Below are 26,216 nucleotides of genomic sequence, written 5' to 3' on the forward strand. Positions count from 1 at the left end.
ACATTCTGACTCCAGAACCCACACTCTAAGTAGGATTTTCATTCCCTTAAAACACAACATATGGGCAACTCTCCTTTATTAATTTTATAATATAAAACAAACAGTATTATATAGCGCTTTACAGATTAAAAGTCAGTTTCTCTCACATTTATCTAAGAATAGAATTGGGAGCCAGTTGGATCTGTTAACTCAACTCTGATAACACCATTTACAAGCTGTGTTACATTGGGCACATCACCTTGTGTCCTCATTGTAAAATTAAGAAAATACACCCACTTTACAGGATGTTGTAAGAGTTGGGAATAATATAGCTATGTACTCATATTAACTATTACTAAATGGTATCAAGCTATGCTATTATTATTAACAATGCTCTGTGTTCCAAATTATTTTAATCCCTATTTAACAGCTGAAGAAACTGAGTATCAGAGAGATTAATTGAGATGCCTCAAATTATAAAACTTGTAAGAGCTGAACAAGATTCAAAGCCAGGTAGGTCTTCTGGTACTAAGAACAGTATTCTTTTTTATTGCACATTTATATGTGGACCTAAATCATGATTGTGTCCTGTAATTCTCTTATTTTGTTGCCACTGCAAACTAGTACCCATATTGAAACAACCCATTTTTAACAGCTCACTGGGATGAGTTTCATAACTTAGAATAAATAGATGAATGAATGATATGTACATCATTATACGTGATAAGAGCCATTCCAAGTTATTACTCAACTTTTATCAATTCTGCTCACATTTTATTGTATTTACAAAACTATTACATGGAAGTCATTTAATTTATTCCTATCAAGACTGGAAGCAAAATATCTGTTGCCCAAAAGTAGACAAGTTTGCCCCAAATGGGTCTGAATCACTAAAATGTTGATATAAGCCCCAAGAAGGGAGAAGCTTTTTTTTTTCCACTGATATATCCCAAGCTCCTACAACAGTGCCAGACACAAAGTAAATGCTCAGTTAGTATTTGTTACATGAGTAAGACCTGACTTGTATTAATTTAGCAAACGTAAGCTAGCTCATGGCTTTCAAGAATGACACAAAAATATTTTCCTGTTCAAGCTTCACTTAAAATCACATAAGCAGGCAAGTGATAGCTACCATTTTTACCCAACCTAGGACAAGTTGTACCCTTCTGGGTATAAACAGAGTGATCAGTGAAGGAAGAAGAGCTCAGAAGTACCCACCCATTTCTTCTGCTCCACTTACCTTGCTGAATGATGAAATCATCAGATTGAATGTCATTGTAGTTTGCACATAGGCCACATGATTTCCCTTTGTGCTCCTCAGACAGCTTCAGGTAAATTCCAGATATTCCATCCCAAGCCAATGAAAAACCAAAGGTTGTTTTCACCAGAATATAGTCAGCTAGTTTCTCAATGAAAACCTGTCCAATTGTCTGAGGCAATGTTAAACTTGAAAAATAGAACAAAGGCAATCTAAGAATTATGATGAAACATCAATTACAGATGATCTATTTATTTCTTGAAGTGAATGAGAATTAAATAAAAGATAATTATTATTCAAAATTATTGAATAAACTATGCAGTTAGATTGTCAACATTTTTGGAATTTTAATATTGAAATAAAAAGACAGTAAAAATGATACCTATTTTTGCATACTGATTAAGATTTTATACTTATAATTGGATGCTTCTTTCAACCAACCAAAAGCACACTTCTGCTAAATGTCAATGATTTTTAAAATCTGGAAAATAACCTTGTCTATTTAGAATAATGAGAGCTGAATGTATTTATATTTCTATCTAGAGAGTTTAAGATAATCTAAAAATGCTGCTCAACAATTTTGAAGTAAGAACAAACGATACTCAAAGTATGAAAACACATTTTTGAGTGATGATTTTGTTTAATTTTGTTTTAAACTTGTCTGTAAAGAAATAAGAGCTTCTATCCCCAAAATGTCACCTTGGTACAAGTCGTTGTTTTCCAAAAGAAAAAGCCATGTTAATTATAATTTATATTTTTAAAGCTGCAAAGTATATTATTAGGAATAAAAAATACTTTCCATCCAGTATTTGTAAGGATTATATTCATAATTTTTAAGTTGCATACAATTTGGTCTATTTAAGCAAGGGTCACATTGAATATTTAAACTCCTGATCCAATGTCTAGTCTTTCCATTTTTCACAAGCATGTACACATACAGAGGAAGTGAGAGACATAAGAGGACAGAAGAAAACTAGTCAGGCTAAGTGAATAATGTGAGGTGAGAGGTTAGTAGGTACATTCATACATTTCTCTCAAAAACTTCAAATTAGTGAGTTCCTTTCCAGTAAGAACATGGCTACATGAAATAAAAACTATAAAATTAAACATACTCATTAACATAGGGATAGTCCCTAAAGAAACAATTCAAAATATCTGTAATCATTTGCACAAGTATGTGTGTAGATAATTTTTTTAGTCATAAGATTTATAAGAATAGGAAAATAACTAAAATTTACACCAGAGAATGACTTTACTGTCATAATCTATTATTATTAAAAATTATAAACATAAGAAATTCATTTTCAATTCCTAGTAAAAGTTAGTACGAATAATATTGTTTAAGTTTGCAAGTTTATAAAAGCTATACTTGAAAAAAGTGAGTCATGTTTGATAAAGATATTCCATAGCAATGGGATGTTCACTGCGGCAAGGTATAGTTTTTCTTTTGCAGGTGTTCCTTGGTTTGGTCATTTGTCACTTGATCTCTTTCATAGTAAATTTGAATAAATACAAAATTTCTGAAAACAAAACGTGCATAACTGTGATTATCCAAATGTCTATACATTAAAAGATGCTAGTAGAGATGGGTGATGATACTAGAAGTTAGATAATCTCCCATAAATTTAAGAAAACCTCCATGCAACTTGAAACATTAACAATGCAAACTAAACTGAATGCACAGATTAATACTGAAAATTATTCACAGGTTCATATGTACCAAAACCCTGCATTTCACAGGGGAGAGAACTGAAGTCCAGAAAGGTAAAGTATGATGTGCAGAGCCAAACACATTTGACTTCATTTTGGTAAACATTTATCTAGCATCTGCTATGAGATAGGCCCTAGGCCCGGTATAGCATTATTATAAGCAATTTAGCTGAATAATACGAACCATCTTCTTTCTATTATACAAATGGAAATCTTCAAAGAAATATTTTTTCTGAGTTAAAATTTAAATATTATGTCCTATATTTAAGAAAGGGTTAGTATTCTTGAAAATCTACTTAAATGGCGTTTTTGTTTTACAAAACAATAATTTTTAAGTGTCCACTATGTTACCCCAAATCCCATATAAAAATCCTAAACCACTGTTTAAATTCAGCTCCAAGAAACACATATGTAAGTGCATTGCCTTCCCAGTCAAATTGATAATCTTTCTTTTATAAGAAAATGAAAAGTACAGAACCCAGTTGATGAAGAAAATAAGCCCAAGAGAGGCAGAGGGGCTGCTTGGGGTTGCCTGACTATGACAAAACCTGGGTCAGTGCCTGGCTCCCCTGGTGCTTCATCCAAAGCCCTTCCTGCTATCATCTGCTGCCTCTTGAGGAATCTAATCTGAAAAAAAAGTACATAGGTTGGTACAGCCATTGCCCTGGAAAAAATCCCCATGGTTCAAACACTTGCTGGCGAATTCTGCATGATGGATAGAATTGTGCTATCACACAATTTACTTTTCTCAGCATGAGTCAGCCAAAACACAAAAAATACCTGCCCTCATGAAATATATCCCATTAGAGGAAGACAGTTAATAAAATTTATGATGAAATGTAACTAAAATATGTACTATGCTAGATGACATGAAGGAGAAATATTAAGCAGAGAAAAGGGATAGAGAGTGTGTCAAGGATGGGGGGGGCAACTTAAAATTGAGTATCTCTATACTTATTTAGATTGGATGGTAGATTACTCCACAGTACTTCTAGTTTAAAATGTATGAAACCTTCCACCAAATAAATAAACATCCGCTTCCCCTAAAGTTTCAGTTCTACAAGTGGGCCCCTCTCTTAGCTATTCAAGAAGACCAGTTATTTATTGACTCTCAACTCTTCGTCAGAACACTAACAGAAAATCCTGACACCCAAACCTCATTCACACAAATTTGGAAAGGATTTTCAGAGGTTAAGTTTTATTTTGATTTACTGCTTTAAAAAAAAAAGAAGAAGAAAAGATTTAAGAAAGGGGGCAAAAATAATTTGAGTTGAACTATGAGGATTTCTCCTGAATCTCTCTTAAAAGTAGATGTAATAATCTTACCTCCACCTATATAAGTATATTTGTATCCTGCAAAAACATTAGGGAGGCTAAACTGTTAGATTCCTGGCCACCTGGTTGGCTTTGGAGCCTACTGAAATTTTTATGTCTGTATGCTATAACTTAAAGTTTACTGTTGAAGAAATCCTCTCCCTTCTCTCCACATTCTGTTTAGAAATGTTTAGAAATTTAGAATGTTTAGAAGTGAGATGTTTAGAAATTCTGTTAATCCGTTGTATTACTTTCATTATATCATTTATCATCTTACCTGATTCCATTCTTTTTTATTTCATGCCCATAAATTCGAATTTCCTCTTGGTCGGAAAAGAACAAGCTGATCGACCGATAACAGTGATACACTGAACCAAGGCATTTAGGGCTATTATGAACCTTAAAGGGAGAAAAACAAGAGAAAGCATAGAAACCAACAACAATACACAAACTTGCCTTCATCTGAGTTAACTAAATCCACAATGCATGTCTACAGCTCTATAGCATCATTAGTCCCATTAAACTTCACAAAATTATAACTACAGTTAGGATTTTCAAGAGAAAAAAAGAAATTTGCTTCAGAAATTGGACAACAGAAGTAACTTCATAAAGTACAAGTTAATTTAGCATATTTATTTAAATGATCTGAATCTTTACATACAGGATGTGAATATTCTAAAACTATGTGGCCTGATTGCCAGGACATGGAAGCAACCTAAGTGTCCATCGACAGATGAATGGATAAAGAAGATGTGGCACATATATACAATGGAATATTACTCAGCCATGAAAAGAAACGAAATTGAGTTATTTGTAGTGAGGTGGATGGACCTAGAGTCGGTCATACAGAGTGAAGTAAGTCAGAAAGAGAAAAACAAATACCGTATGCTAACATATATATATGGAATCTAAAAAAAAAAAAAGTCGTTATGAAGAACCTAGGGGCAGGATGGGAATAAAGATGCAGACCTACTAGAAAATGGACTTGAGGACACAGGGAGGGGGAAGGGTAAGCTGGGACGAAGTGAGAGAGTGGCATGGACTTATATATATCACCAAATGCAAAATAGATAGCTAGTGGGAAGCAGCCACATAGCACAGGGAGAACAGCTCGGTGCTTTGTGACCACGTAGAGGGGTGGGATAGGGAGAGTGGGAGAGAGGGAGACACAAGTGGGAAGAGATATGAGGATATATGTATATGTATAGCTGATTCACTTTGTTACAAAGCAGAAACTAACATACCATTGTAAAGCAACTGTACTCCAATAAAGATGTTAAAAATATATATATTACACAAAGTAATATTTAAAGGTTGCAAAAGTAACTATAACTCTAAAAATAAAATTGTCCAAACACTTTAGGGAAGAGAGGTTATTTCTCAAAAAACTGATGGGAATGTTAGTTTACTAGTAAAAATAAAAAAGAAAGCAAGGAAGAAAAGAGAAAAGTAAGAAAGGAGAAGAGGAATGTTAGTTTCTCTTACCCTACCACCAAAATAAAGTTTAAAAGGTCCAAATAATGACAGCAGAAAATAGCTGAAAGAAAATATATATAACTATATAGATGGAAAAGAACTTTCAAAGCATAAAAGTGATAAGAAAAATCACCAATGATAAGATAGGTTTTTAATACTGCAAGAATGTAATATATAATTTAGTGATTAATCAGCAAATTTTATTGATCACTTATTATGTACCAGGCACTGTTCTAGATTCTGGAGATGTAGAAGTCAACAAAATAGACAAAAATACCTGCCCTCACGAACCTTATATTCCATTAGAGAAAAACAGTTAATAAAAAATATATAACTACATGTAACTAAAATATGCACCATGCTACATGACATGAAGAAATATTAAGTGGAGAAAAGAGATAGACAGCATGTGTATCGAGGGTTGTTGGGGGGTTGGGGGCTGTTTTAGACTGAATGGCCAACAAAAGCCTCGCTGAGAAGGGGAACTTCTAGTAAAGATGAAAGAGGGATAAGAGCAAGCCATATGGATATTTAGACCATTCTAGGCAAAGGGAATAGCAAATGCAAAAAGCCTAAAGTAGGAGTATAACTAAAATGTTCTCAGTATCCAGGAATCCAGACATATGACCCCAGGCAGGATACTGGAGGAGGTTTCCTTGAAGAAACAAAATTGAAAAAGATGTACAGATACGAATATTGGGGGCTTATTTAATGAAACCAGAGACTCCCTGCTCAATCTCCCACTAGACAAGCAAGCCCCCATCCATGTATTCAGATCTTCCAACCAGCTTTTACAGCCTAATTCTCAAATGTGAATAAACATTCATGGATCATTTGATAAAAGCCTGCAATGTGAAAGGCAGGTGCCAAGTAAACAAAAGAAAGGGGATCAAAGGAATCAAAATCAAGTCAGAAAAATAAACTTCCAAGAATCCATAATTGATATCTTCAGGGAGAACAGTGAGAAAAGGCCATTCATGAAACAAGAATAAAATGATGTTAAAAGTGAAATTCAAGGAATAAAAATAGGTGATTGGATATTGACAGTACGATAGGAAAAACTTATAACTGAAATAGAACCCCTGGAAGATAAATATTTAAGGTTGGAAAGAAATCTCCTAAAATGTAAAACAAAAAAGCAAAAAGATGGAAAAGAGAAATAAATCAATGAGAAAATTAAGGAATCAGTCACTTAGTTCAGGCGCTCCAATATCTGAATTACAGAATTTCTGAAAGAGAGAAAGAGAGGAAATTAAGAAAGAAATATTATTCCAAAAGTGAAGGATTTGAATTGCTAGAAAGAGCCTATCAAGTACCTAGCACGATAAACGGGAAAAAAAGAAAAAAAAAAAATTTCACATAATGACATCTCAGAACATTGGGGATAAAAAGAACTAAAAATTTCTATAAAGAGAGGGGAGGGCTTCCCTAGTGGCACAGTGGTTGAGAATCTGCCTGCCAATGTAGGGCACACGGGTTCAAGCCCTGGTCTGGGAAGATCCCACATGCTGCGGAGCAACGAGGCCCGTGAGCCACAACTACTGAGCCTGCGCATCTGGAGCCTGTGCTCCGCAACAAGAGAGGCCGTGACAGTGAGAGGCCCGCGCACCGCGATGAAGAGTGGCCCCCACTTGCCGCAACTAGAGAAAGCCCTCACACAGAAACGAAGACCCAACACAGCCAAAAATAAATAAATTAATTAAATTAAAAAAAAAAAAGAGGGGAAATTTTAGAAGACCATATGCAAAATGATCAGAAATCAGAATTAATTGAATTTCAACATTCTGAAAGTGATTTCCAAACTATAATCAAGATTTCAAATTTCTCCCTCCTATGCACTCTTGAAACATGGGTAATCATTAGTCAAATCCATTTCACCTACCTTCACTAATCAAGGTCATTTTAATTGTTGCTACCAAAGATCTGCATGTACTCCAAGCAACATGTAGCCTAAACAATAAGATGTTTGCCCGAGTTGTTTTCCAGGAACTTGGTGTCAGGGGTGTCTAGTTTGAGTTAGCTGGTTAAGACTGGAGAGGACCCCTTCCCCTCCAACTTGCTCCAATGTGCAAGTGTGGTGACCTTTTGACGTCAGAGGGCTGAAAACACCCTCAGATCATGCTAAGTGCCTCCATTCTGGAACAACGATTCCCCACACCTTTTTCCAGTCACCTTGCCCCAGGCTTCCATGCCTCAGGCCACCCTGCTTTTTTATTCTTTATCCAATAAACACCCCAAGACCCTTGCCTTCAGGGAGATGGATCTGAGATTTGTTCTCCTGTATCCTCGCTTGGCTGCCTAATAAACCCTCCCTTTGCTGCAAACCCCGGCACCTCAGCATTTTGGCTTGCTGCAAGATGGGCAAAATGAACCTAGTTCGGTAACACTCTTTCCAGGAAAATATCTTCCCTTTCCAGAAAGCACTATAAACAAGCACTGCCCACATGATCAGAGCATCCAATAAGCTTTTTAGAGCCTATGTCTCAAGTATGAACAAAATTCAAGGACTGCTAGACACTTCACGGGACCTAAGAAACAGGGAAACCAATACAGGAGAGAGAAGAATGAAATTCTCCAGGAAGATGGTGAATAAAATCCTAAGTGCTAGGTGTACAGTAGGCTCAAAAACAACCACTCTCAGTTGGAACAGGAAAATGAAGAACTGAGGAAGGGACATCACATGGGAAGGAAAGAGAAACTGAGAGATTGTCTGATGTATCTGACCATATTGAGAACAGTTGTTTAGAGATACTTTGAAGGAAAAAATGATTGAAGTATAGAAAATGCAGCAAATGAAAAATGGGATAACTGTTAATTCTATAAAATTGTACAGAGAATAAAATCACAATAACATATTAGGCTCGGCTCTCAACAATATTTATATAAATATTTTTCATATATGTACAATATGTAAACAACAATAGTATAAAAACCACATATTTAACCAATAACGGTGATATAACTATTAGGAGGAGAAAAGGAAAGTGTGTGTGTTTGTGTGTGTGTGTGTGTGTGTGTGTGTGTGTGTGTGTGTGTGTGTTAGGGGCACGAAGGATAACGTAACAGATGACTTCCCATTTTCCATAGTAAGAAGTGAAGAAATAAGTCCTAACTTTGATAAATAAAGAAATAATAGCACATTTTGACATGTTAGGTAAAAGCCAGAAGAAACAGCTAAAAAAATTGAAGTAATTGCCTTTGGGGCATCAGACTTCAACTGGGGTCAAGGAGTGAAGGAAAGAGGGGCCAGTTTTTGGCTTCATATATCTTGAAGAAATCTTTTAAACTAAGTACATGTATTATTTTCATTAAAATAAAATTGAATTTAAAGAAGAAAAAGAAAAGAATCAATAGCATAAAAAGATATATGCATAAAGATATTTATTAATACACATCTTTTAAAATACTGAAAATATTTTTTAAATCTAAATTTCTAAAACAGGGTACAATTAAATAATTTCAGTATTCCATAGTTGGAACAAATAACAGCTAACAAAATCTGTGTTTGTCAAGAACATTTGACGTGGAAAAAAAGTTCTTGATATAATATTAGGTGAAAATGTGGGAAATAAAATTATGCATAGTAAAATTTCAAATTTATGTGTATAAAATCCGGAGGAAAAAAATTAGAAGGAAATATATGAAGCCATTAGCACTGATAAGCCTTGACTGATCATTCTGATAGTACTTTTTTGACTTCTTTGAATTTTTTCAAATTTTCTACAAAAGAGGTGAACAACTTTTACAATCGGGGAAAGATGACATTTAAAGTAAATGGATTTGTTAATGTGAAAGCAAATTCCACCAACCAAACAGGGCCAAGTAAAAACAACTATCTATTAACTCTGGAAGCACAGTTGAACATTGTGTGTTAGGATCACACAATTATCTACTTGACACCTTAGTCCTCAAAAGGATCGGACACTGGACAAGAACATTTCAATGAGAGAGTCAGAAGATGTTTGAGTGATAAACCCAGCAACTCCTTCCTAGAGTGGATGAGTAAAGGACAATAGGGGACTGAGCCCTATATGAACTAAAAACGCATGCCACTAACTTCCTTACCTAAAGAGACCTCCAATGTTTTAGCCTTATGTCCCATAAGTTAACTTTCAATAGACTTCATTTCCTTTTGAGGGCACAAGGATTTGTTGCTGTTGAAAAGCTTTAGGGCCTACTTTTGAATATTTGCCTCGTCTAAGAGAGGAGGAAAATTTAGGCAACTCCAACATAAGTCGGAGGGATTCAACAACAGAGATTCAAACAAATGATAGTTATGGAGGGTTTTAGCTTTAGAACAGGACAGCACTGCAGTTTTCTAGCTGTGTTTCGAGATACCAGAAAATTCAGAGGAAGACAACAGCAGGGAAAGAGGTCCCTACTTCCCTACTTCTACCAGAGCTACTCTGCAGCTCGCATTTTGAGATGTCTCCTATGAATTCTTTTGAAGAAAGAACTCTGCAATTAAGAACTAACTCTCTGAGCTCAATCATATAGTATCAGTCTACCTAGAAATTAGCTGCCTGTCTCCACATCCTTTAGCCTGTGTTTATATAATTCATACACTCCATTTAATAAATTCCAGCCCCCAGATTAGACCGAGGTATGTGATTTTAAAACATTCAGATGGCCATCACACTGGACATGTCAAGAAGGAAACATACACAAGTAATATGATTGATGCCTGAACCTACCCTCTCTTCAACATGATCAAATAAAATGTGAAGAATGAGTACGTCAACTGGAGTTGATATTATGACATCCATGGTATAGACATTTCTGTGTTGCCTACATGTCCCTACCACATGGATGCAAACCTTTCTTCTCCCAGTCCTAGGCTCCATCTTGATAGAAATATACTCAAAATAGCTACAAATTTGGCCCATCCCATTCAGAACCAGCCCCTCTCCTTCCCTAGTCAGGGCCCTAAGTATTCATGCTATGATTACTATATATTTTCCATGATTTGTCCAGTATTTTAAAAATACAGACTTGGCCAGAAATAATTTTTAGTTAATTATGTCCTAGAATCACCTACCCATACAGTGTACCGAGGCTCCAAATTACCACAGTCCTTTGCAAAGATGTAAGAACAGTTTCCTGGGAAATAATAGTAGATGCCATCAAAAGTTTCAAAGTGGTACTGTCCCCAGCTTTTGCAAATCCCATCTCTGCCACTGCCCATGTTTGGCACTGAAAAGAAATAGGATAATATTTAGTAGAATAAAACAAATTATACCTGTTTCTGGCAAGGTTCAGTCATGCTAGGTAATTCTAATTTTCATTAAAATAAATGTTTTCTTCTTTGGTGGACAATATCACAGGGAAAAATACCTAACAAAATTACCAGCTGCTCTCAAAACTATCAAACTCTTCTAAAGAAAAACATGGTCTCCAAGTTGTTTTGAAGAAAGGATTTATGTTAGAAACTTACTTAATTTTTGCTTCCAAACAAAGACTCTGGAAGAGAGGAAGAGAGGAGATAATGATAAAGTAAAAGAAGGTGATAGTGATAAAGCAAATATAATGGCTCAGAAAGAAAGAAATGTCACCACTAAGTGTTCTAAAAATTAACACTGACAGTGTTCTAGTCTCTGCAATTCTTTCAAAAATAATAGCATCCACAGAGAAAATTAACCACTGACCAAAAAGTCATGTTTAGAAGCCTGGGACCTGGGGATGGGGAGCATTAGTCATCCAAAGTATGCTGGAATTTAGGAATTCATGACTTCAAACTGGTCACATTGTAAGCAGTGTTTGTCTTAAAGCATACAACTTTATCTCCTGTCGCCTTCATGCCTATCTCCCTTTATACCTTTGTGGGTCACCTTCCATTCCATTTTGATTTTGTAGACCCTTCCTTCTAGATTAATATGAAAATCAGTGACATTTATGGAGCACTCAAAACGTGTAATACATATTGGTTAAAACATTAAAATGTGTTAATATACTCTATAAAGAGCATAAAGATAAGGCACAATCATTTTATCTTTTCTTTTTGTAATTTACCTAAATGTATTAGGCTTGGCCAACTTTGGCCTTTTCAAGAAAAAACAGAGTTATTCATTATTCAGGCAGTCTTCTCTGATAGTATGCTTTACCTCTGTTGCATATTTTCATAAAATCTTGCACTTCCCTTTACAGAACGTCACAAGTGTAATTACTGTGTATCTGTTATGTGTTGGTCCCCCTCCTCTAGACTGTAACCTCCAAGAGGGCAGAAACATGTCTATATTACTCACTCTTCCCAGTGCCCAGCCTGGGATCGAGTAGATGCTCAATTAATACTCATTAACAAATGAATGCTTTTTAGTCATTATCGATGTAGGGTCCTAACCTAGACACCATGGATAAAAATATTTTTAAGAACCTTCTGCCTTTGAAGAGCTCTCAACACTATTTCTCTTTTATGTACAGAATGTTCCATTAATTCAAAGTCAAAAAGAATGAGTGGCTCCAAATAACAAATCTAATTTATAAAGCAAAAGAGAGATGAATTGGAAGCCTGGTTTTAATGGGCTAGTACCATTTAAAATGGAAAAAACACTTGAATCGCATCAAAAACAAAATAAAATACTTAGGAATAAACCTGACCAAGGAGGTGAAAGACTCATACACTGAGAACTATAAAACATTGATAAAGGAAATTGAAGATGATTTAAAGAAATGGAAAAATATCCCATGCTCTTGGGTTGGAAGAATTCATAGTGTTAAAATGGCCATACTACCCAAAGCAATATACAGATTTAATGCGATTCCTATTAAATTACCCATGACATTTTCCACAGAACTAGAACAAATAATCCTAAAATTTTTATGGAACCATAAAAGACCCAGAATTGCCAAAGTAATCCTGAGGAAAAAGAACAAAGCAGGAGGCATAACCCTCCCAGACTTCAGTCAATACTACAAAGCTACAGTAATCAAAACAGCATGGTACTGGCACAAAACCAGACATATGGATCAATGGAACAGAATAGAGAGCACAGAAACAAACCCACACACCTACAGTCAATTAACTTTTGACAAAGGAGGCAAGAATACACAATGGATAAAAAGATAGTCTCTTCAGCAAGTGGTGTCAGGAAAGTTGGACAGCCACATGTAAATCAATGAAGTTAGAACGCAACCTCAAAAAATGGCTTAAAGACTTAAATATAAGATAGGACACCATGAAACTACTAGAAGAGAACAAAGGCAAAACAATCTCTGACATAAACCATACCAATGTTTTCTTAGGTCAGTCTACCAAGGCAATAGAAATAACACAAAAATAAACAAATGGGACCTAATAAAACATAAGCTTTTGCATAGCAAAGGAAATCATAAACAAAATGAAAAGACAACCTACGGACCGAGAGAAAATATTTGCAAATGATGCGACTAACAAGGCCTTAATTTCCAAAATATACAAACAGCTCATACAACTCAATAACAGAAGAAAAAGAAAAAATCAAAGAATGGGCAGAAGACCTAAATAGACATTTCTCCAAAGAAGACATACATATGGCCAACAGGCACATGAAAAGATGCTCAACATTGCTAATTATTAGAGAAATACAAATCAAAACTTCAATGAGGGGGCTTCCCTGGTGGTGCAGTGGTTAAGAGTCTGCCTGCCAATGCAGGGGACACAGGTTCCAGCCCTGGTCAGGAAGATCCCACATGCTGTGGAGTAACTAAGCAACTAAGTAGTTGTGTGCCACAACTACTGAGCCTGCACTCTAGAGCCCATGAGCCACAACTACTGAGCCCATGTGCCACAATTACTAAAGCCCGTGTGCCTAGAGCCCATGCTCCACAACAAGAGAAGCCACAGCACTGAGAAGCCTGCGCACCGTAACGGAGAGTAGGCTCCGCTTGCCGCAACTAGAGAAAGTCCGCACGCAGCAACGAAGACCCAATGCAGCCAAAAATAAATAAATAAAATAGATACAACAGTAAAGAAATTTTTTAAAATGTTTAAAAAAAAAAAAAACTTCAATGAGGTACTACCTCATACCTGTCAGAATGGCCATCATTAAAAAAATCTACAAATAACAAATGCCAGAGAGGGTGTGGAGAAAAGGGAACCTTCCTACACTATTTGTGGGAATGTAAATTGGTGCGGCCACTATGGAAAACAGTATGGAGGTTCCTCAAAAAACTAAAAATAGAGTTTCCATAGGATCCAGCAGTCACACTCCTGGGCATATACCCAGACAAAAACTATGATTCGAAAAGATACATGCACCCCTATGTTCATAGCAGCATTATTCACAATAGCCAAGACGTGGAAACAACCTAAATGTCCATTGACAGATGAATGGATAAAAATGTGAAACACAAACACACACATACACAAACATACACACACACACAATGAAATATTACTCAACCATAAAAAAAGAGAATGAAATAATGCCATTTGCAGGTACGTGGATGGACCTAGAAATTATCAAATTAAGTGAAGTAAGTTAGAAAGAGAAAGACAAATACCATATGATATCACTCATACGTGGAATCTAAAACATGACACAAATGAACCTATCTATGAAACAGAAACAGGCTCAGAGACATAGAAAACAGACGTGGTTGCCAAGGGGGAGGGGGGCAGGGGAGGGTAGGATCGGGAGTTTGGGACTAGCAGATGCAAACCATTGTATATAGAATGGATAAACAACAAGGTCCTATTGTATAGCACAGGGAACTATATTCAATATTCTGTAATAAACCATAATGGAAAAGAATATGAAAAAATAATAATATTGTAAATCAACTCTAATTTAAAAATTAAATAAAAATTTAAAAACAGAAAAGAAAAAACGAGGAAATAGAGTTCAGTGAGAAGTTAAAGTGGGCATACTCATTTTCTTTCACATTGTTTCAAAATTACTGGAAATAAATTGTGGATACTCTAGTTAATACACAACATTATTGTACCAACTCCCAAAGAATGAACACTAATACAGCAAATTATGCCTTCCTGTTCTCCACGGCATCTCATAATTCTCTCATAAGTATCCCTGAAACTTACCAATCTGGCACCGTGTCCCAAGTGCCTGAAATATTTGACAGTCACATGTACCAGCCTTAGAACAGAAAGCTCCGTTAAGGCATTCATGAGGACAAGAACCTGTAGGGCAAAAAAATAAGTTATCTTCTGGTGTGCATCAGTTTTTATAAACATAAATCTGTCAAGATTTACCTTGGACTAACAGTAACCTCTGTTAACTAAAACAGAACCCTGGGCCTATTGCCTTGATGAGCTAAAGACTTAAGCCCCTTAAGTCTCTATCTAGTTCATTTCATTATGTGTGCCGTGAAACAAGAAAGACAGGCTTTCACATCTCAAACTACCCTGAGAGCAAAGGTTAGCCTCCTTCAAGCAATTGAAAGGTCAAGTTCCCATGTAAGGAATCCCTGTCCCAGATGATGAGAACCAGAAATACACAAGCTGCAGATGATTCCCTTGACGGAATTTGGCACGTCTTATCAGCTACTTCTCCAGGAGCAAGTGTTGTATTAAAGAAAAACGTCCATCATTAGCTCAAGGGATCAGGCACAATATATAATAGAAATCACAAGGAAACTACTGTTTTAAGAGAATGATTAAACATTCCATTTGAAGTTTGTGTATTAATCCTCAGGCTTAATTACAAATGGATGCATTCTTTCTGACCCATAGTTAATTTTAACGGGGCAAAGGCCAACGTCACTGCTGGTTGTCACCAAAAATATTCTTTCTTTCATGGCAAGAAAAATCACCCCCAAAGAATTATGTTGAAAAGAGGAAGAAAAACTATGAGCTCCTTAGTGAGTTTTAAAACTGCAGATGAATCACAGTGAAAATTTGTCCTGTAATAAGGAGAACACAAGAGACAACTGGCAAAACTCAAGCAGAAAGGATTTAAGTAACACATCAATAGAATTAGAGAACATCTCTGAGTGACCGTAAAGTGTTTACTAAAGATTGGCCTTCTCCGGAATACGGTCAGGTCATGAAAGGCACTTATCTAATTGCGGTATTTTAACCACAGCTCTGCAGAAGGCAAGAATTTTAAAACTCTATTATCCTTTCACCTTAAAATTCATTGATCTAAAATGTCTCTACATTTAAAGACATACAACTCTCTAAGTATATCTTAACTGAGGAGAAATGAGCTGCTTTAACTTTAATCATAAATATAGATTAAAATGATGTTTTTCATAAATTTAAATGCAGTTTTCTTTTTCTAGGGCGGCATATATATCTTCAAATTTTATCTTAGGTTACAATCTTGTATTTTTCCAATCAATAAGTGTCAAAGTAATTATGTAAGCAAATATATCTCCTTCAAAAATTTAGTTACAACCCTGTGTATCCTCCTGAAAACAGATATCAAAACAAAACTAGTCATAAATCCTTGCTATTCTAAATGCAACAAAAAATTCAAATTGAATTTCAAACTACCATTAGCATTCTGCTAAATGGAAATGGAAAATTGGTAAGCAAAAACAGCAGTGTCGGGATTCCCTGGTGGCACAGTGGTTGAGAGTCCGCCTGCCAAGGCAGGGGACACAGGTTCGTGCCCTGGTCCGGGAAGATTCCACATGGTGCGGAGCAGCTGGGCCTGTGAGCCATGGCCACTGAGCCTGCGCGTCCAGAGCCTGTGTTCCGCAACGGGAGAGGCCACAACAGTGAGAGGCCCTCATACCGAAAAAAAAAAAAAAAAAAAAGCAATGTCAAAGAATCGAGGAGCCAGTAATTGATTCAGAAAAAAAGCTCCTGATACCCAGTGATATCTTTCCTGGTCATATAGTTATCAGCTTTGTCTAACTGCTTAACCTTGTGTATTTCCAAATATAATTCAAATTTCTATATGAAGTAAACAAACTATTACTAAGTACTATTACCACCCAGGCTCAGTTTCCTTCATGCATTATGTGGAAATCATTGAGAGTTGATTCACTATATCCCCCAAAAGGGTCTTTTGAGAAAGCAAATACAAAAACATAGATGTAGCACTAACCTTTTATTTTACTCTCACCCCAATTAATAGCTTCATGGAAGAAATATCTTGGAGAAGTTGCTTCAAACTTTAAAAGAAAGAAATAAGAATTCAAGAGAATTAAATTATTTAATTCAAGACAAACATGCAATTGGAAAATCTGGAAAACAGCTACAAACACAGAAATTATAGAGAGCTGACTCCATATTTCCTTGGGTTATTGAGGCAAAATCTTGGAGAGGCAGAAAGGGCTCCGCTAAGGTTGTACTTAGATCTGATTTCAAGGTTGATTTTGCTTCTTACCTGAATTTGACAAGTCCTTTATGCTCTCTGACCTCAGTTCTGCCTCCCTGCCCTCCTTGGAAAAGAGCCTGGGCAGAATCTAATCTTTGCATTAACTGACTGCTTTGCCTGCAGGAGTAGCAGTTTTTTAATACTTTCAAGTGCAGATGGGTCTGGAGAAAATGCATGGGACCAAAGGACCAACAGACAGTGATGTACCCACTTCCTGCAGCCCCATCTGTGCAGACACCATCCACAGAAGCCTCTGCTGCTGAAGTGTGAGTGTGACACCCTCAGTCTCCAAAGAGCTGACACTTTAAAGTTCGTAGAAATTTAAATGTATCTGTTTATAGAGCCCAAGGCACTTCAGGGTAATCATTAAGATCATGAATTATAGAATCAAACAGATCTGGATTAGAGTCCTGATTCTGCCATTACTAAGGCAAGTTTCTTAACTGCTTAGTGCCTCCTTTTACTTGTCTGTAAAATGGGAACAATGACACATATATACTTCACTGAGTAGTTCAAACAATAAATAAAATAATGTATATAAAGATTCCAGCATAATGCCTCACACATAAAAAATTAGCAAGAAAGAGATTTACATTAATCTAAGCAACCCAGATAAAACCCTAGGATTTCTAGAGGTTAATATGGAATAGTAGCAAATAGCTGTGGATTATTAAAACTAATCAGTTATGGATTTTTTACTCCAACTTAATGCCAATTTAGTGTATCATCTTGGGCAATGTCCTTTCCAACAGCATTTTTACATTCACCAGAATACACATTCCCAAAATTTGCCTCATAATTGTCAAATTGAGGACCAGATGATGTTAGAAAAACTGGAAAGAGTGAAGGATAAGAAAAAAGGGTGATAAATATTATTCAACATAGTTTTGGAAGTTTTAGCCACAGCAATCAGAGAAGAAAAAGAAATAAATGCAAATAAGAAAAGAAGAAGTAAAGCTGTTACTGTTTGCAGATGACATGATACTATACAGAGAATCCTAAAGATGCTACCAGAAAACTACTAGAGCTAATCAATGAATTTGGTAAAGTAGCAGGATACAAAATTAATGCACAGAAATCTCTTGCATTCCTATACACTAATGATGAAAAATCTGAAAGAGAAGTTAAGGAAACACTCCCATTTACCATGGCAACAAAAAGAATAAAATACCTAGGAATAAACCTACCTAGGGAGACAAAAGACCTGTATGCACAAAACTATAAGACACTGATGAAAGAAATGAAAGATGATACAAACAGATGGAGAGATATACCATGTTCTTGGATTGGAAGAATCAATATTGTGAAAATGACTATACTACCCAAAGCAATCTGCAGATTCAATGCAATCCCTATCAAACTACCACTGGCATTTTTCACAGAACTAGAACAAAAAAGTTCACAATTTGTATGGAAACACAAAAGACCCCAAATAGCCAAAGCAATCTTGAGAAAGAAAAACGGAGCTGGGGGAATCAGGCTCCCTGACTTCAGACTACACTACAAAGCGACAGTAATCAAGACAGTATGGTACTGGCACTAAAACAGAAATATAGATCAATGGAACAGGATAGAAAGCCCAGAGATAAACTCACGCACATATGGTCACTTTATCTTTGATAAAGGAGGCAAGAATATACAGTGGAGAAAAGACAGCCTTTCAATAAGTGGTGCTGGGAAAACTGGACAGCTACATGTAAAAGAATGAAATTAGAACACTCCCTAACACCGTACACAAAAATAAACTCAAAACGGATTAAAGACCTAAATGTAAGGCCAGACACTATCAAACTCTCAGAGGAAAACATAGGCAGAACACTCTATGACATAAATCACAGCAAGATCCTTTTTGACCCACCTCCTAGAGAAATGGAAATAAAAACAAAAATAAACAAATGGGACCTAATGAAACTTAAAAGCTTTTGCACAGCAAAGGAAAACATAAAACAAGATGAAAAAACAGCCCTCAGAATGGGAGAAAATATTTTCAAATGAAGCAACTGACAAAGGATTAATCTCCAAAATTTAGAAGCAGCTCATGCAGCTCAATATCAAAAAAACCAACAACCCAATCCAAAAATGGGCAAAAGACCTAAATAGACATTTCTCCAGAGAAGATATACAGATTGCCAACAAACACATGAAAGGATGCTCAACATCACTAATCACTAGAAAAATGCAAATCAAAACTACAATGAGTTATCACCTCACACCAGTCAGAATGGCCATCATCAAAAAATCTATAAACAATAAATGGTGGAGAGGGTGTGGAGAAAAGGAACTCTCTTGCACTGTTGGTGGGAATGTAAATTGATACAGCCACTATGGAGAACAGTATGGACGTTCCTTAAAAAACTAAAAATAGAACTACCATACGACCGAGCGATCCCACTACTGGGCATATACCCTGAGAAAACCATAATTCAAAAAGAGTCATGTACCACAATGTTCATTGCAGCTCTATTTACAATAGCCAGGACATGGAAGCAAACTAAGTGCCCATTGACAGATGAATGCATAAAGAAGATGTGGCACATATATACAACGGAACATTACTTAGCCATAAAAAGAAACGAAATTGAGTTATTTGTAGTGAGGTGGATGGACCTAGAGTCTGTCATACAGAGTGAAGTAAGTCAGAAAGAGAAAAACAAATACCGTATGCTAACACATATATACGGAATCTTAAAAAAAAGGTTCTCAAGAACCTAGGGGCAGGACAGGAATAAAGACGCAGACATAGAGAATGGACTTGAGGACACAGGGAGGGGGAAGGGTAAGCTGGGACGAAGTGAGAGAATGGCATGGACATATATACACTACCAAACGTAAAATAGCTAGCTAGTGGGAAGCGGCCGCATAGCACAGGGAGATCAGCTCAGTGCTTTGTGACCACCTAGAGGGGTGGGATAGGGAGGGTGGGAGGGAGACGCAGGAGGGAGGAGATACAGGGATACATGTATATGTATAACTGATTCACTTTGTTATAAAGCAGAAACTAACACAGCATTGTAAATCAATTATACTCCAACAAAGATGTTAAAAAAAAAAAGGGTGATAAAGAACGTGACTTCAGGTACAATCCTCTTTTCAACAGATTCCGGTCTCCTTCCTACATGGTAAAAGTTTTATCTTGGCAATTTGCACTGCAGTACTTTTTCTTTTAAAGGGCAAACCTGCCCCATGGCAGACAAAAGGATTCCCACACTCTCTCACCACTTCAAGGCTCTTTTCTAAAGTCCTTGGCCCACATCATGTCTCCAAGTTCATTGTCTCCTGCTTTCATTCCTCCAAGGTTTTGTCCTCACTGCTCAATCTCCTCTTTTTTCCCTTTCCTCCCTCTTCAAACTAAGTCAGACTCACAAAAGTCTATGACTTGGATTCCCTCAAGACAAGTCTTATTCTCTCTTTAGCTATATTGTCTGCAACTGCCTAAATCTAACACAACAACCAATATTACTGGGCACCAAATTCTTCTTACTTTGGTGCTAATGAATCATCACTGATGCTCACTAAAAGTGTATAGTGACTTCAACTCTGTCTCATACAGGCTTATAAACTAGAACAAATTAGTTAACCTGTTCAGCCTCAGTTTCCCAATCTGTAAAACAGAATAACAATAACTGCCTCACGGAATTGTGAGGATTAAATGAAATGGGATAAGTAAATCACCAAAAATAGTGCAAGGCACATAAGTGTTGTAAACATGTTACCTACTTTTATTATTAAGCAAAAACTGAATACACTTGACAACATTAGACCAAGGCAAAAACATATAATTTGTTTTTCACTCCATATCCTCTTACCCAACTCAGGCTACACCTCCTCCATGAAAATCACAATAAGTACTTAGCACACCAGCCCCCTGGTTACCACAGCATCCTAATCTCTGCAGCATTCCACTCATCATACTATAACATTTCATGTTAAGACATGACACACAGCTTTTATTTTTATAACAGATCTGAACTCAGAATGGCACATCTTACATTTATAATTGGGAGCTCTTTCATTTTTTTATATCATACAAATAATGGCAAAAATTGGTGGTGTCTTAGATTCGATGAACAAGTTACACAGAAATGACTTCTTTACAGCTCTACCTCCACTAGACACTGAATTTCTAGAGAACAAACACTGCTGTTCATGGTTATACCTCTAGTATGGTCCTTTGTGTGTTGTCAACAAATACCAACTGAACCAGAAATAGACATTATGCAAATGGGAATGATTTGCCTTCCAAAGCTGTTTAGAACCATGACTATAAAATGTTCTGTTGATGCCCCTCCACTTATCCTCTCATCTCACCTTGGATTTCACCTGCGTCTGGGTTTCTGTGCACACTGAGACCCTCAAGCACCGGCTTCTTTTTGTCTCTGCCTTAGGGTAGAGTCCAAGCAGGATAGACAAGAGAAATGACTTTCAGGGGATTTAAGTACCCCCAGAAGCTGCCCTCAAGGAATGAGAGGCAGGTGCTGGTGGATAAGTATATCAGCTCCCCCATCCCTTGGAGAAACAATTCTAAAACACTGTACACAGTTCCTCAGAGGGATGCCAGCAAGACTGAGCCCCAGATGCCTAAAGCAGGAATGCCCCTCATTAACAGAGCTGTGCTGGATTTTCTCCCTTCCTAGTCTCCCTTTCCTCTCTCCGTCACTCCTGCACATACAAACTGTATGCAACCTCTAATAAATAAATAATCTGCCCCTGCTTTCAGGAGAAGAATTTTGAAATGTGATGCAAATGCAAAAAAATTCCAAGCCGTGGGTGCATATATTCACATAACCGATGAACGAGGACAACCCATTCTTCCTCCGTGCTGATTACATCTCCACAGGAGGGTGAGAAGCACAGAGAAATACAGTCTTCAGATGAGAAATCACTGTAGCGCACAATTACACCATTGACAGAAGTCTGTGTCTACCCTTTCTCTGGTCATTGTTATCTCATTGCCAACATATTCCTGAGTCCTTATGTGCACATTTATCTGTCCATCAGTGCTCTGTCTTCCTAGAGCAGGGGAGTGAATCTGTGGACAAGAATGGCCTCATAACAGATGAAATTTCAATCCTAAACAGTGAAACGCATGATTGCGACCTCACTGCCCTTCTTTAACATTTCTTCCCTTAAAATTTGTTCAGATGTTAAGTAATGTTGGTGCATGTTCTCTAGCTGCAGGAAAGAGAAGGGCAAGTGTCCAGCTATTCATTCTCTCTAAAAGGGAAATCAAGGCAAGTGTGTTCCTCACTTATTAACAAAAGGGAGGTATTAAGATAATTCTAGGGGGGTAAATTATACAAATTCTAAAAACATCCAAATGGTCTACAGTAGAAGCCCATCCACAGGCTGTTTCATGTGACACCTGTGGGGGTATATTTCACAGGTTCTTCATCTAGTGGGTTCTACCAGAATGCAGTTTTTCTCAAAATTGGATTTTCTGCTGAGTCACGTTGATATCTTTTTGTGGCTAATATGGTCTACTGGCCAACTTGACATTTCTCAGAGAAAAATCATTTTAACCACTTCACATGATACATAGATACTTAAGTACACAACATACTCTTTTTAAGAAAAAAAGTGTTTCCCTTCCATAGACAATCCTTTGCCCATTCTAGTGCAAAGAAAGAGCTCCACTCTTGATAAGAATAAATTAGTTCTGCCTTCTGAATCATCACAACAGCATATCAAATCTGCCCTCTATTTTTTTTCAATTCTCTTTAAGTTCACAAAATATTAAAAAAAACCAGGCATCCATCATAAAATGCTAATAGAAATTGACTGCAATTCAGCATTTGACAAACACCTTGAATATATAAGCTGTTTGCTACATAAATACTCAAATCATATTACTTTCCAAAGAAATGTCTTAATATTGAGTTAGGATTCTCTATCTTACCATCCATCTTTAATGGAGAAATATTTTTTAAAATCCACCCATTTAAACATTCCAACCATAATCTGAAGATATTGCAATTATGTTATCCAATATCCTTTATATAGAGGGACCCAAGCAAAAAGGCCTCCTCAAATTCAGTGCTACCCCACCCCTCTAAAAAAAGAAAGGTCACCTCTTCATCAATGCCTGTAATTTAGATTTATTAGATAATATAAAACCCATTTGTCAGGACACTAAGACACCTCTGATGCCCTTTTGTGGTACTTTACTCAGATCACGTACACCTTTCTCTGCCCCTCTTTGCTTGCATTTGTCCTATTAACATTGTGCTTAATTTTTAAACCAATTAAAATGTTTTGGCAAGTAGTGAGATTATATCTCCCACAAATTCTGGGAGCCTATCAGTAGGGAACCGAGGTGAATAGCAAAAAGCATCTGACCACAAACAAGTAAATGTGAGCTAAGCCTGAGCTGGAGGGTCACAGAACAGCACTAGAGAAGTTACTTTGCCTCTTCCTCCTCTTTCCTGTCTTGTTTTTAGCATTTTATTCGCCTCCACAAAGGACTCATTGTTGAAGTGACAGCAGAGGCCCAAAGCAGAATGGATTGTTTCTCTGCCTCTCTCTCCTTCTGAGGCATAACCTACCTGGGCTGCTAAAAGAGCTCTTTTCTGTTGATTTTCATTAAACCCGTTTCTGGAAGAAAACAAAAAGAACTTGTATAGTCAAAGGCCCCTAGGCAACCTGAACAAGCCTTTCCCAAGAGAGAGCTGGTGTTTTCCTCCTGATTTCCATCACTTTATCAAAGAGGTCTTTCTTGCTTTAACATTGAAAAGGTCCCCCTCCCCGCTTTGGAGGGGTTAGATTTGGGTGGTGGCACTGTCTCATTTTACAAAATTTGGGAGTGTCCCCAGATCTCTCCAGTCTCTGATGTAAACTGCATTTTAGGAAGGAACTTTGAGATAGAGAAATAAACAAAATAGTGTAACAGTGTAGCACTAACATGCATGATAATTTCTCCACATGCCTTCATAAAACTGGCGAGATAAGTATTCGACAAGTGCAGGTTCACGTTTTTCAAACATAATACTCGATTCTCTCTCTTTCCATGTCTTAAAGGGCAGATTAACATTCATGAGCATAAGCACATCAAACTGTGGGTTATCAAAATCAAACAGTAGAATTTTTGAGTAGAATTCCATTTTTCATTAAGATCAGTTTAGTCCAAAAATGATTTTCATTATTTACTGCTAGAAACATTTTATTTTTTTATCATTAAAAACGTTTACTCTATGTTAAGAATACAGCACGTTTCTAATCAACAATGTACATTAATAATAATATGAAATAGGAAATTACTGAATATAACTTCCTTTCAAATCTTTGAAGTGAAAATGTCCCCTTAGTATCTACAGTCATTGGACACCACCAAAAACTCCTCTTGTAATTAAAATGAAAGGAAATATTTTTGTTTCATAAATAAGGAACTGAATGCCCAGTAATTTTTAATTTGTGGAAATGTTTTAAAGAACTAAATCTCATGCCCTTATTTTGTAAAATATTTAATTTATTTTTCAAAAGCAGATACACTGACCTGCTGAGCTTTGCTCATTCCAATTATCTTTATGTTTTAGAGGACATAAAGAACAAGAAATACTCACTTTGATGTTCTCGTCAAGATGGATGAAGTACAAATATAACCTGCCAGAGATAAATATATATATATATGAATGAAAAAAATTATCTAAATATCTTGATCACATGATCTGATTATAAAACAGATCATTTAAACCTAAATTCTGAAACTTAGACTGAGTTTTGCTATTAGTTATTTTACATTTTCTAGAGGATTTTGACCAGCAAATTCCCTGTGAGACATCAGGGTGACCAGTAATTCAGAAAGAATGGGCAGTGTACCTTGATTTATACAGAGACATGATACAGTGGAATAAGCACTAGTCCTGAAGTCAGAGATCCAAGTTTTAGTCCCAGTCCTCCGACTTAGTAAATGCCAAACTTAAGCAAACACATCACAAAATAACAGTGGTAGCCAGGTTGATCTTAAAAGTCCCCTCCAGCTCTCGTTGCTCTAAGACATTTTCTCCTTGGAGTTTCAGTCACTACTAGGATTGGAAGATAGTGTCTGTGACCTCGCTGGTCTTCTACACTTCAGTAATTTCTCCCACTTCCTCTACAAGCACCAAAATATACAGCCCTTTTCAGGGACTAAAAATTAATAACTGAATGTAAATAAATGCTTTCTGCCATAAAAATATTTTATAAAAATTAATTTATAAATATTGCTATAATATAATTGAAAATCAATGCTTAGTCTCAAACATTAAAGTCCTTCTTAAAACATTCCTTTACCATTCTTTGGGTTGATGGCATCAAGAAAGTTTAAGTACTCAATGTCTCCTTATCTTTTATAAAATTTCAAATGTTTAAATTACACAACTGTTTAAAATCATTATTTAGAAGAGAAAAAGTTAGAATCAGAGCTTCTTCCAGTACAGCTGCATATCATGATAAAATCATGATTTTAACATTTAAAAAAGAGACTCAGAAAATGAAAACCAGAAGTTCCAAATTATCTATATTATTAAAAATTTTCCCAAAAAATTATCTGGGTGTCATTTAGTACATACCCATCCTAATGACTTGGAAATGTTTTACAGTATAAGAGGAAACAGTTTCTACAATTTACAAGGAAGACTAAAATACAATAATAAGGTAAAAGTTTAACATGAGTTCTTACCTTGTAATGAAAACAGCAGTATATGAAGCAAGAATATACTCCAAGGTATCATTAAATTGAGTTTTCTCACAATGTTCATTTCAGTATAGCCTTTCTCCCTGAAATGTAACCAAATTGTTGGTCTTTACTAAGATGGCATCTTAGAAGTATGAGTACTTGTAGAGTGCTCAAATTCTTATAAATATAGCTTTGTAATAAAGTAATTCAAAAAGCAATTCCAGGATTTCTAACCACATACAGCATCTGAAGCTTTAGAACTTGCAGGCAACCCTTTGGCTGAATCTCTCATTAGCAATGCATGGCAGCTTCTTACTGAGCCGGTATTAGTTACACCCTGCCCAACTCCTGCACATCATACGCCTTTTTAGCCTATATTAGCCTTTCATGACTTCTAAAGTCAGTAGCATCAAACAAACAAACAAACAAAAAACCTGTTATCTCCTGATGTCATAAGAGATAAGCATTATTCCTAATTAGTGATCTATTCCATGTTTTATTCATAAAATAATTACTGTCCTTTGAAAGACTGTTTTATTCATAAAATAATTACTGTCCTTTGAAA

The 26,216-nt window shown here is 36.2% G+C and overlaps 1 protein-coding gene across 1 annotated transcript in view; it reads right to left on the minus strand.

The window, feature by feature from the left end:
• The window catches only part of OTOGL (otogelin like), a 148,810-nt gene extending 122,900 nt beyond the window's left edge, over positions 1-25,910 (minus strand). Inside the window, exons 1-8 of the mRNA XM_019918727.3 lie at positions 25,655-25,910; positions 24,558-24,597; positions 23,544-23,592; positions 16,729-16,795; positions 14,754-14,852; positions 10,776-10,930; positions 4,539-4,660; positions 1,220-1,425 (exon numbers count right to left, since the gene is read on the minus strand). Of these exons, the coding sequence (XP_019774286.2) occupies positions 1,220-1,425; positions 4,539-4,660; positions 10,776-10,930; positions 14,754-14,852; positions 16,729-16,795; positions 23,544-23,592; positions 24,558-24,597; positions 25,655-25,733 (817 nt within the window). The 5' untranslated portion in view covers positions 25,734-25,910. The remainder of the gene's footprint in view (positions 1-1,219; positions 1,426-4,538; positions 4,661-10,775; positions 10,931-14,753; positions 14,853-16,728; positions 16,796-23,543; positions 23,593-24,557; positions 24,598-25,654) is intronic.
• Between the last annotated feature and the right edge of the window lie 306 nt (positions 25,911-26,216).

Source organism: Tursiops truncatus, chromosome 11 (genome assembly GCF_011762595.2).
Source record: "Tursiops truncatus isolate mTurTru1 chromosome 11, mTurTru1.mat.Y, whole genome shotgun sequence".
Classification (NCBI taxonomy): domain Eukaryota; kingdom Metazoa; phylum Chordata; class Mammalia; order Artiodactyla; family Delphinidae; genus Tursiops; species Tursiops truncatus.